This window comes from Trichosurus vulpecula, chromosome 2, assembly GCF_011100635.1.
Source record: "Trichosurus vulpecula isolate mTriVul1 chromosome 2, mTriVul1.pri, whole genome shotgun sequence".
In the NCBI taxonomy this organism is placed as follows: Eukaryota; Metazoa; Chordata; class Mammalia; order Diprotodontia; family Phalangeridae; genus Trichosurus; species Trichosurus vulpecula.
In genome coordinates this window covers 268480919-268494135 of record NC_050574.1, presented here as the reverse complement: position 1 = coordinate 268494135, position 13217 = coordinate 268480919, and the positions used below count along the sequence as shown (strand labels likewise).

Sequence of the window (13217 nt, the reverse complement as noted above, 5' to 3'; positions counted from 1 at the left end):
ACAGTGATTACTCCCCTCGATGATGGCTACAGAACCAGGGCTGGAAGCAGAGCCACTGGTCCGGAGGGGCATGGCTATTACCAAGGCTTTTGAATTCAGGGTTCAGGATCCTGAGCTCTTTCCATTGAGGACTGAAGGGAGGTGAGATGGTAGCAAGGTTTTGATTTGCCCGGCATATGCCATTGCCCATCTCTCCCTTTGGGTTTAAACTTTTCATTGTAAATTCGCATAAAGCCTTTTAGTAAGTGACTACTAAGATAGAATCTGGGACATCTTAGGGGAAATTGACTCTCTCTACCTCAACACTATTCCTTCTTGCAGGTCAATAATGAGCGTCTGTATCTACCCCTGAAGCTGGGTCAAGGAAAAATTAACATCTTTTCCTTTGGCTTCCATGTGGTAGTGGAAACTGACTTTGGGCTCAAGGTCGTATATGACTGGAAAACCTTTCTGTCAGTCACTGTACCTCGGAGCATGCAGAATGGTACGTTTGGCCTGTGTGGCCGCTACAACGGGAATCCTGATGATGACCTGGAGATGCCCATGGGCCTGATGGCCTCAAGTGTCAATGAGTTTGGGCAAAGCTGGGTAAAGAGGGACACTTTTTGCCAGGTGGGCTGTGGAGACCGCTGCCCCTCCTGTGCCAAGGTGGAAGGCTTCTCCAAAGTTCAGCAGCTCTGCAGCCTGATCCCCAATCAGAATGCGGGCTTTGCCAAGTGCCACAGTAAAGTCAACCCCAGTTTTTTCTACAAGAACTGCCTGTTTGATTCCTGTATTGATGGTGGAGCTGTGCAGACAGCATGCAGCTGGTTGCAGAACTATGCCAGCACCTGCCAAACCCAAGGGATTGCGGTGACCGGCTGGAGGAACTACACATCCTGCTGTGAGCCCACCTCTTTCCATTTCCCCCCATTCTTCTCTCTTGTTGGGGTAACATTTTGTGGGGGCAAAAGCTGTCTCTTTAGGACATGAGAGTAAATTCCCTGGGGTGAGAGTGTCAGTACTAACATGGAAGGGGCAGAGGAGAGCCCTAGGAACACAGGTTCAGAATTCTAGAACCTCCTGGGCCTACAGATACACAAATAATATGGGAATAAGTTGTGTAACTTGCTTCAGTTTACATGGGCTAGCATTATTCTTAAACAGAATGGTAAGAGCCTAGGCCTGGGAATTAGGAGACTAAGCCTGGCTCAGCTCACACTCACTGTGTGATGTCAACAATTCACCCGGCCTTTTTAAGCAGTGGTTTTCTCACCTGTAAAATGGGGATAATAATACTTGGTTTACCTTCTGCTTTAAAGAATCATAGGCATTAGTGGAGGCAATACAGACTCAGAGCTGGGAAAATGTTGTCCTGAACTTAAAAAAGAGAAGGCAGATAATTATAACTAAGGCCTAGTGATCTTGCCAATTCATGAGAAGATTCTGGAAGGGACTGAAAAGGAGACAGAAAAGAAAAGTGTGATCACTGCAATTAATAGAGATTCACCAAGAACTAGTCTGTAGGATAGTATTTAAGGTGAATATGCTGGCCATGCTCGCATCTAGATCTAGCTTTCTGGATAGCTATAGCTATCTACAGATAAATATAGCAATGGAGATATAGATACCCTTATCTGTATCGACAGATACACAGACAGGCAGGCAGGCAGGCGGGCGGACGGACGGACAGAAGGACGGACGGACAGATGGATAGATAGAAAGATAGATAGATGTAGATCTATCTACCTTCATATATACACAGATGTGTGTGTACAGGTATGTGTATGTATTTCAGGAAGGTATTTGACAAAGCTTCAATTCACAGCTGTTCGATCGATTGGACCCGATAAGTACTAATTAATAGGGGGAAGTCCCTAATGAAGGAGCATAGGTCTTGGATTCTATTTTTCAGTGACTTGGAAAAAACCCGTTTATACATCATTTGTAATCTGTATTTCATAAACCTTGTTAGCAGACTTGGGTTTAAGGCCCGATTCTATTTATTTGACCATGGGCAAGCCACTTAAACCTTTATTAACCTCAATTTTCTCATCTATAAATGGGAATAATATTTCTACAACCCATTCATAGGGTTTCTGTGAAGTAGTTTGTAAAATTTAAAGCACTATGCAGGGTGTTACCAAAGTCTTGGTGCTGTTTTAAGCTATTAAAATTTTAAGTGGTAAGGCATTAAAAGCTTAAAACTACACTAAAACTTTTGAGACACTTTGTACAAATGAATTATTATTATTGGTGTAGTGGATTAAGGGGCCAGACTTGGAATCAGGAAGACCCAGGTAGAAGTCCTACCTTTGAACCTTTGGGTAAGCCACTTAGCCTCTCAATGCCCCAGCAGACTGTCTAAAATTATAATTTACAGAAAAGTCACCTATATGTGTCAGAAGAGAATGTTTCCATATCATGAGTTCCATACATTGATGAAATAACAGGTCGGTCCCATCTGCCCTCTCCCCTCCCACACCAAATTATTATTGTTATGAAGTTATGAAAAGTCATGCTTATTAGATTTGGGATTGCCCTGAAGCTAAAAAGATAGCCAATTGCCCTGGAAGACAGAATTAGCCACCAGAAAGATCTTAGCAAGCATTAATAATTGACTAAATCCAGTAAGATGACATTTAAAAGGGATAAATGTAAATTCCTACACTTGCATTCAAAAAACCAGCTGCAAAAGTATAGGATGAGGGAGAAGTAATTAAAAAGCACTTAATTTAAATAAAAAATCAGAGTGATTTTAGTAGTTCAGTAAGCTCATAAGCTCAGTATGATAGAAACATAGCTTCCAGGGTGAGAGACAGAATATCCTGCTGGACTCTGCCTTGGTCAAACCACATCTAAGTGTTATGTCCTCTTCTGGCTGCCATATTTTAGAAGAGCCGTTGGCAAACTGAAACTTGTCCAGAGAAGCCACCACGGTGAGGGGATACAAAACCATTTCATAGGAGGAACCATCAAAGGAATTAGGGATGTTTAGCCTGAAGAAGAGAAGACATAGGTGGGGTAAGACATCTGTCCCCAAATACCGGAAAGGCTGTCATGTTAACTTGTTTATGTGACTCCAGAGGCTGGAACAAAAGTGGTCTGTAAGCTACAAAGTGCTTTTGAAATGCAAGCTGTTAGTATAAGGGCTGTCACAAAATGGCCTAGTCTGCTTCAGGAAGAGGCCAATTCTATGGAATTAGAGGTCTTTGAGCAGAAGAAGCTGGATGACCACTTGGTGGATGTATTGTAATAAGGATTTCTACTTCTGTATAGGTTGGACTAGGTGACATGAAGTCCCTTAATATTTGGCAATTTTATCATTTTTTAACTCTCAGAGTCAGGAAGGCCTGGGTTCAATGTTAGCTTCTGACTCATCTTATTCTATCCTCCCCTTGTCCCCAAAAGAACACTTTGTAGGATTGTTGGAAATTAAATAACTGACATGAAAGTATTCAGAAAAAAAAACACTACCTAAACAAGGTGGTTATATCTAATGAGGCAGAATGTAAAGAAAGAAATAGATCCATTGATCTTGTAACTCCCTCAGCACCTAGCATGATGCATGTATGAGAAATGAACAAATTTATTTCTGGAAGCCCTAACATATGAAAAGGCTATCTGCTGATGCTCAGTGCATCCCACTGGGCCTGTCCCCAGTACCTCATTGCCACTTCCAGCACCTCACACCAATCAAGACAACATGGCACCTTCCTTATGACCTCACTGTGGTAGGTTGATACCCAGACCTCAATATTACAGGTTTTATCCCTTATGAGAGTCAGACAACTGATTTTTTTGATAGGAACAAACTCAGGAAATATGGTGTGCCAGCTTTATGACCCCAATTCCTCTGGTATCGTCTTACTAAATAAGTTTTTTTTTTCCCAAATGGACACTATTTTATTGACTACCAACAGGGACAACTTCCTAACATATTAAAAGGTTATATACTTATGCTCAATGCATACAGGTGAAAGCAAATGATTTAAAAGGGTCCCCAGAGAAATGACTGGTAGATGGAGGGCAACTGAAGAAAGAGAGAGAAAGAGAAGGCAGTAAAGCATTTTCCTGTCATTAATGAGTTTGGCTGCCTATTGAGGTCCTGGTGGCAGATCATCTAGAATTAGCTAGTATTACTGCCTATCCAGAGTAATTAGGCTTTTCTGATTAAATTTTAATTAATTAATTGAACCAACACTTTTGTGTTCTACCTACTGTGTAGAGAAAAGATTTGGATTTAGAGGATTTTAGTTCAAATCCTGCCTCTCCTATTTGTTCCCTGCATGGCCTGGGGACACTACTTCTCTTCTCTGGCCTCAGTTTTCTCATTTGTAAAAATGAAGGAATTAGACTAGATGAGCTCTAAGGTCCCCTCCAGTTCTAACTCTGTGACCCTCTGTAAAAACTGGTACAACACTAAAGCAAGGGTTCTTCACCTTTTTTGTGAGATGGGCCCCTTTGGCAGTCTGGTGAAGCCCACAGACCCTTTCTCAGAATAATGTTTTATAATGTGTAAAATAAAATCTATAAGATTACAGAGGAAACCAACTATTTATTGAATGTAATTATAAAAAATGTTAATAAATTAAGTTTATAGACCCTAGGTTAAGAAGCAGAAGAGGTGCTAGACGAAATAGAAGTATGGAAAAGACACAGTTCCTGCTCTTGTGGAGTTTATAGTCTATCAGGGGGATAAAACACAGACAAAGAAAACTGTAATACATCACATTACATGAAAAGCACTAACAGAGAGATATGAGACACACATTCTGTGAGGTCCAAAAGGGAAAGTTGTTTCCAACTAGGAGAATCAAGGAAGGCTTTAAGAATAAGGTGCCATTTGAGATGGTTTTTAACAGTAGTGAATGGGGATAGGAAGAACATGCATTTTAAGCAGTAAGGTCATGGAGGCAGCAAAGTACTGGGTTTATTATGATGACAGTGTAGTCTAATTTAACTGGCAAAGACTTTAAAAGGTAGAGCGCTACCAGATCGTGGAAGAGCTTGAATGCCCGGTGAAGGCATTTGAATTTTATTTAATCGGCTTTAGAGAACACTGAAGCTCTGGGGGCAGTGATGTGGCATAGCTAGGTCCATGCATAGTGAAGGTGTTTCTATCAATTGTGTGAAGGACGGCTTGGAAGGCCATGGAGGTCCCAGTAGGAAGCAAAGGAGGAATTGGCCCAGGCAAGTCCATTGACTTTTCTGAGACTCCATTTCCTCATTTATTAAATGAGAGGTTGAACAAGATGATGTCTATCCTTGGGCATTGGTGAGGTAGGGGCTGCCTTGGGAGGAAACAGATGATAGAGATTATGGAAATGTGATCAACACAACTTAATATCGGACTCTCCCCTCTCCCATACCTCTCAACCAAAGGTTTCAAATATGGGAGATGAGGTGAATGGTGGCATGAGTGATGAAAATACTAAGACCAAGAGGAGGAGTATGTTTCTGGAAAAAGTAATGGTCACTATCTATGGAAATATCCAGTGTATCTACAGACCAATGAGGTTGGTAGAGTAGGCTGGGGAAGGTAGATATCATCTCGTTCAACCCTTCATTTTATAGATGAGAAAACAGAGGCTCAGAGAACTCAAGGGATTTGCCCCAGCTGATTTGCCCTTTGAGGGCTCCTCAGCCCCAGGAGTGAGGTTCCTCCCCTCTGTTTGCACCTTTAGATAGTAAATGAATAGAAGGGAGGTGCAACGCTGTCCATGGTCTAAGGCCATGTCCTAGATTCCATGCTTATTCCTTCCCAGTCTACAACACCAATCCTAAGACCTTCCTCTTTCACACTCCTTCGGTTCCCTCCCTTGTGGCTATTCCCCTGTCCCTTCTTCCCTTCCCTATCACATGACTGAGTTCCGTAGGTTTTCATAAGCCCTAGAGCTAGAAGGGACCCTAAAGGTCATCTTATTTTACAGATGAGGAAACTGAGGCCCAGGATGATGAAAGAATTTGCTCAAGGTGACATGGTTAGTTAAGTGTCAGTGGTGGGATTTAAACCCAGGTCTCTCCTGATTGCAAAGGAGTATAATTTCTACTATAACATATTGACTATGCAGAGTCTCTTCAGCTAGCAGCATCTGTTCTATCTTTGGCTACTCCCCAAATGTTTGAAGAAAGAGGGAAATGGAGGAAGTTTGAGGCTGAGGCTCTTACCTATCCTTTCTATGACCCATGGAAGATTCTGGCCTGAGGTGCTCTGTTCTCTCCTGGACAACACCTACTAGTGATGTGACCTTGGACCAAAAAGTCCTTTCACTTCCCTGAGCCCATTTCCTCATCAGTAAGTGAGGAAATTGAAGCCACTCGGTGATTGCTTAGATCCCCGAATCTTTCAGGCTCCCCTAGACCCATCCATTGGCCCTTTCTTTCTGGGGAGTTACCAAGGTATACCTGAGTCTTAGTTCTGTCATCCAGAATGTTTATTGTTCCTTCCAGGTTCTTGTCAGATGCAAACTTTATAAAACTCAGGCACCATGTATTGGGGAAGGGCAAAAAATGGCACAAACACAAGCTCACTTTGCTTTGGCTAGAACAATAGTATAACTCTAGGGCTAGGCCTGTAAGGACTTCCAGAGCATTCTTCCCTACCCTTCTGGGGACTGTTAGTCAACCCAGTTTGGGTATAGACCTGAAGTTGGTAACCAGTGCATTCTAGCAATAACAATAATTTGTATAACATTTCATGTCTTTTCAAAGAACTTTCTCCTATGTAATTTTATGTGATCATCCCAACTACCCTTAGAGAGAGGTGGGGTAAGTATCATTTCCATTTTGCAGCTGACAAAGCTGAGGCCAAGAGAAGCCAACTGAATTGTCCAAGGTCACAAAACTAGTCAGTATAAGAGTTGGCCCAAGAACCCAGGTTTCATGTTTCCTACTTCACTCTTCTTTCCGCTATATAGGGTTGATCTCGCTTTAAGAACACAGTTAAAATACTAACAGGAAATTCAGTATTTTGGGCTCCAGTTACACCAATCAATAAGTACTTATTATGAACCATCATTGTGCTAGAGAATAGGGGCTCTTGGGGGAATAAGGAAGGGCTAGATAGAGAAAATTAAATAAGTGTGGTCTCTGTCTAGAAGGAGCTTAGACCCTACTTGAGGCTCTGAAAAATTTTTAGTTTTGAGTCCAAACGTGGGAACAAAAAGGGCTCTTTTTTCTATAAACCTGGCTTGTGTACAGGTTTATCGTGTACAGGTTTATCTTCTCCCAGGTAAGAAGGTCTTTCTTTACATAGCTGAGGCTCTGACAAAAACAAGTTTTAAGGCCCAACCTAGAGTTAGAGTAGCCAAGTGTGTCATGGATGGTTTGAACTCAGGATCCAGATTACTGAGTTAAGTAAATCCTGAATTACCTATCAGTACTGATGATTGACTCAAAACTCTCATTTCAAGGTAGGGTGTGTAAAAGAAACTGAGAGGTCAGGAAAGAATGCCAGAAAGGAAAGAACTGGCCTGAGGGAAATTGTGAGGTATGGTCAGAGCCAGTTCTGTCTCAACACTTACTTCAGGAACAAGAGAAAACTGAGAGAGAGAGAGAGAGAGAGAGAGAGAGAGAGAGAGAGAGAGAGAGAGAGAGAGAGAGAGAGAGAGAATGCCCTTGTTACTATGTCACTAGATCTGACTAAAGAAGATAGTAAGATTGCATTCCATGGCCTTGACTTCCAAAAAACAAGAATAGAATTATTTCCTGAACCTCTTTCTGCTAAGAAGCATTCAACAATCCCTTTTTTGACACATGGTAGAATACCAAGAAAGAGGTTAAGTAAGAATCCTCCATTACACTTGAGCCTTATTGGTAGCAAGGGAGAAAAGCTAGTGTTTTCCAATTATTTCAGCTCGTCTTGTCAATAAGAAAACAATTTATTATCCAATTACCTTTCTCCTTTCTAAAAACCTCTTCAGGTCAGGAGAGAGCAAGCAGTGTCTGCCAAGCTAAAGAGGAGAAATTCTCTGAATCACTGACCATCTTTAAGATTGTCAAATAGGCCCATTCTTCTTTCTAGCCCCTAAATGGGGGAGGGGGGGGTTGAGGATGGGTGGGGGACTTAATTTAGTCTAAAAGGTAGCCAGAGACCTGTGGAGAGATTGATAGTAGGCAGACAAGAGGGAACTGCGATTTCTACCCCTCATCCCACCCAAGTGCCTATAGGAAGATGTGTTTCAAGGTCAAGTCCTTTAGGGAATTCCCATTAGCCTTTTTTCTTTCTGGTGAAAGACTTTGCCCCTTCAAAATCAGGGGCTGATTGAATGCATGAAAAGTATTTATTTAAGCATTTACAATGTGCCAGGCATTGTGCTAAGTTTGAGGATTCACTCAAGGGACTTACTAATAGTGGAAGACAACACATACAAGAAAGTGGTGACCCAGGGAGGGATGTTTTGGCTTTGGGAGTCATAGGGGTGGTAAATGGAGCCATAGGGGTGTTATTTAACATGTCTTTTCCAGAAATGACAGTCATGATTGATTATTGTTCCCAGATTGTGGAGTCTACTTACATTCCTTTTTTGCCAATCCTTTACCCGTTGCTTTAGGGCAATCAATCCATCAACAAGCCCTAATTAAGTGCCTATAATAGTGCTAGGGACTATGCTAGCTAGGCAGCTAGATGGCTCAGTGAATAGAGTGCAGGGCCTAGAGTCAGGATAGACTTGAGTTCAAATGTGACCTCAGATACTCAGTAGCTGAGTGACCCTGGGAAGTCACTGAAACTCTGTTTGTCTTAATCTATTGGAGAAAGAAAGGACAAGCCACTCTAGTATTTTTGCCAAGAAAATGGAAAAGTCAGACACAACTGAACAATAACTGTGCTAATACAAAAGCCCCTGTTCTCAAAAAGCTTAGAATCTAATGGGATATGTCCAGGAGTGTGTTGGCAAATATTTAACAACTGGATCTCAAAAAAATGTACGCCCAGTACACTTTTAAGTTAATCAGCATTATTTACATTTTCTCTCTCACTTTCTTAAGTCTGGACAATAAATAAGATGACAAAGTATTCTTGGTTCATAGGATTTGCTGATTTCCAAGGCATAGATGCTCACACAGAAAATGATCGGCTCTCTGTGTAAGCTGGCCCCAGCACACCCCTGGCATATCTTATTTGGTCACATATTTGGATCTTTTAGATGTTCAAAGTACGCAGAAAGATCTACAGTAGTCAAAAGCAGCTTCGTGGAGATGGGACTTGAGATGTGCCTTAAAGCGGGGGAGCATTTGGATAGAGAAAAAATCTCCAGCGTGGAAACTACCGACATAAATGCTAAATGGGCCTGTGGGCAGCGGATAGGACAAGCATTCATTCATGGCAGCAGAGGAAGTTTGGGGGTCTGCAGTATAAAGCAGTACAAAGTAGAAATGAGTCCCCTCTTCTTAGCCTGTCCATCTTTTACAAGGGGAAGTTTAAGAAGGGTGAGGGTAGGGGGAAGGAGGGTGACTGAGAGAGATTATTAATTATATGTTACCTGGGAATTGTGTCAGAAAATGTTAATTTTACCCTCTGGAACCAATCAACAAGTATTCATCAAAGAGGAATGTTGTGCTCAGAATTATGCTAGGCACCAGAGGGAATACAGAAGAAGAGTAGGATAGAATTCCTGCCCTTGAGAAGCTTACAGTGTAATTGAAGAGACAAGACAAACATGAAACAGTAATGATACCACAAATCAGTTTATGATTGAGCACTAAATTATGTGGCAATAATATTAACCAGTATTTATATAGAGCTTTATTAAAATTTGCTAAGCACTTTACATACATTATCTCATTTGGTAGTAGGCTGGGATGCTTTAGAATTTCAAAGGACAGAGAGAGGTCTGGGGTAATCACAGAAGGCTTTCTGGAGGAGTGGGGGATTGAGATGTGCCTTAAAACTGGAAGGCATTTGGATAGGGCTCTAACAAGGAGAAAAACCTGAGTGAAGACATGGAAGTGAGAATGAGCGTGGCATGTAGCAAAGAGTGAAGAGACCTCCCTGAAAGGAGTAGAGTGTAATTCTTGGTGAGTAATGGGATATAATGTGGGGTGGTCTGGATGAGGGCAAATTACAGAGTGCCTTCAAAGTCAGGTAGAGGAGGGAATTACACGCATGAAAATCTATCACCGACTTTTCCTTATTTATCCTTGGATTTGAATCCTTGTAGGTCCGTGAAGCCTTCTCCTTGGCAGAGAGGGACTCAATTACTTGAGAGACAGCATGTCTGTCTGTGTCCCTCAGATAATCCCCAAGCAAGTGAGCAATGACATGACTTTCTTTCCTGGCCCACCTTCCCTTGAGCAAGACCACTTTTCTTAAAAATTCTTTCAGTTGTCACCTGCCCTCCAAACAGCCATTACGAGAGTTGTGTGAGTGTCTGTCAGCCCCGATGTGCTGCTATCCGCCTGAAAAGTGACTGTAATCATTACTGCGTGGAGGGCTGTCAATGCGACACTGGTTACGTCCTTAATGGAAAGAGCTGCATCCTGCCTCACAGCTGTGGTTGCTACTCAGACGGCAAATACTATGAGGTATGGGAGCTGGGCCCTTTGTTTTCCTCTTTCCTTATTCATATTTCATTTCATCTGCAAAGTGGTTGGTCAATATTTGCTAATCTCTTGTACCACATTAGTTTTGCATGGAGGGAGATTTGAAACAGAAAGGGTCAGTGACTTCTTGAAGACCAAATTTAGAAGTATTTTGGTTTCCATTTTCCTATGGGCTCCAGGTGACTCTGCTACCCCATCCTCCTCCACAATCACCGTCTCTGCCTGCTTAGCCTCTCTCTGAATTCTGATTTCCTCTCTACCATGAATCTTCATTTGAAAGCTTCTGACACGGGTAGAGATTGAAAATATGGTGACCATGAATCTGTCATTTACAACTCTTTTATCTATGTATATTTCTAACCTGAAAATATAGAGCCTTGAGGTTGCATGGAGGGATGGGGAGGAGGGTTCTCTTTCCCTTAAATCAGTCTAGGGTTCATGTGAAAATGAACAGAGACTAGGAGTTCTCCTTCTGCCTTGTGTTCTTCCAGTTTGAGTTTCATTTTTCCTGTCTGGAGAACCCTGGACTTTTGGGTACCATGAAGGAATGCTGCCATTGGTCCTCTTCAAGAATGAAGGGTGAACAACACCAGCAACAATCTCACACACACACACACACACACACCCCTCCAAGCTTCCAATAGCTGCAAATTGTCAATAAGTAATAGAGATTGTACTAAGCACAATGTAGAAGAAGAGATACAAGAGCGTGCAAGAACCAGCTCTGGAACACAGATCGTTAAATTTTCAGTGTGACCATTTACAACCCAGAAATCAGAAGAAAACGCTACCAACCAGGGCTTGAGTTATCGTTTTGTTGAATATCTTGACTAAATAAAGTGAAGGGAAAATATTAATAATGTAGATTAAACTTTTAGAAAAATGCATTGTGGGAACCTTTTTAAGAGAGCCAGTTATTAAACATTTACCAGTATATTACTGAGGAAAGGGATAATTTTAAAGCATTGTTTCTTTCCCCCCGCTCCAGCACTTATAGTCCATTTATAGGAGAGAAAAAATATAATTAAAGTGACAGAATAGTTACCAAGCAGCCTTTTACCAAATGCAGAATGATACATTGCAGGGCCTGAGGTGGGTAGGATGGATCCAAGGAGGCCTCTTGGAAGAGGGAGATTTTTATCTATCTCCTGAAAGAGCTGATGCATGTGCATCATCAGAAGGCAGGGGGAGGGGCATAATCACATGTTTAATTTTCAAACAACCCCAATGAATAGATCACTGGGCTAGGGATGGAGACGAGAGCCTTCTAAAATCTGCCCGGACACTTTGGCACACAAGATCATACCCTCTCTGTGCTTCAGTTTTGTTGCTGTTGCTGTTCATTTATGTCTGGCTCTTCATGACCCTCTTTGGGGTTTTCTTAGCAAAGATACCAGAGTAAGTGGGCCATTTTCTTCTCCGGCTCATTTTTTTTTTTTTACAAATGAAGAAACTAAGGTAAACAGGGTTAGTCCCTTGCCCAGGGTCACAGAGCTAGTAAGTGTGTGAGGCTGGATTTGAACTCAGGTCTTCCTGATTCTAGGCCCACCACTCTATCTACTGCACCACATAGCTGGCCTGTACTTCAGTTTATCCACTTGGAAAATGGGGATAACAATACTTGCCTCTTTCTGTCTCACAAGGATATTTTTTATTTCCCCTGCGAGATCCTAAAAATATAATTAGACAATCCAGATTAATGTCGATAGGTCAACAAACATTTATTAAGCCTTACTAGGCACTGTGTTAAATGCTAGGGCCACCAAGAAAGGCAAAGCGTTCTCTCTGACATTCTAAAGACATGCAAACAATTGTGGGCATTCAAGATTTGTATATGTAGCATAAGTGAAAAGTAATCTCAGAGGGAAGGTACCCGCATTAAGGGGGATTGGGAAAGGGCTTCCAGGTAGTAGTAGATACACTATATAATTACCATGAAGTATTAGATAATCTGTAAGAAACATATGAACATAATAGCCAATATTAATATATGTTCTTTATTTCATTTCATGCTCATTAAAACCCAATGAGGTAGGTAGTGACAGGATTACTCTTATTTTGCAGATGACTGAATGAAGGTTCATAAAAGTTAAATGACTTTCCCAAGGTCACAGGACTAGTCACTGGGTATTTCAAACCCAAGTCTTAGGGCTCCACATCCTATTCTTTTCTGCTATATCTCAGATACCTCTATGATGATAGTTAATAATAATGTCATCATTATTTTATCAATCGTCACTAGAGAAAGTTTGTGATTTTCCAAAGCTGCTAACTCCGGAGGATGGCCAATTCATAGAAACTTCAATAACCTAAATAATCCACATTTACTTTCATAATCCAAATACACGTGGGAAGTTGCTTACAAACTACACATGTGCATGCAGGCACACACACAATACACACGCAGGCTAAAAACATTTCAGGCCATTAGCTCTTAGTGTAATCTACTGGCTGTCCTTGTCATGTCTAATTAGGGCAAAGAGAGCTATATCAGGGCCAGTCACTTTACTGTGAGGCTAGTTTTATGATCAAGCTCTCCTGCAGGATGAGTTATTTACCCTTGATCCTATCCACCCAAGTGAGGTAATTTTTCTCCTTCCACCAATGTAATGTCTAACTTCTTATCAGAGAGAAGCCAGACCATCCACTCAATTATTCCATAAATCTGATAAGAGAAATGAAGTCGATTTGTG

At 41.6% G+C, this 13217-nt stretch overlaps 1 protein-coding gene across 1 annotated transcript in view; it reads left to right on the top strand.

The window, feature by feature from the left end:
- The window catches only part of LOC118837508 (tubulin-specific chaperone cofactor E-like protein), a 135074-nt gene that overhangs the window by 98831 nt on the left and 23026 nt on the right, over positions 1-13217 (top strand). The window contains exons 19-20 of the mRNA XM_036744433.1: positions 322-883; positions 10307-10506. Coding sequence (XP_036600328.1) covers positions 322-883; positions 10307-10506 — 762 coding nt within the window. The remainder of the gene's footprint in view (positions 1-321; positions 884-10306; positions 10507-13217) is intronic.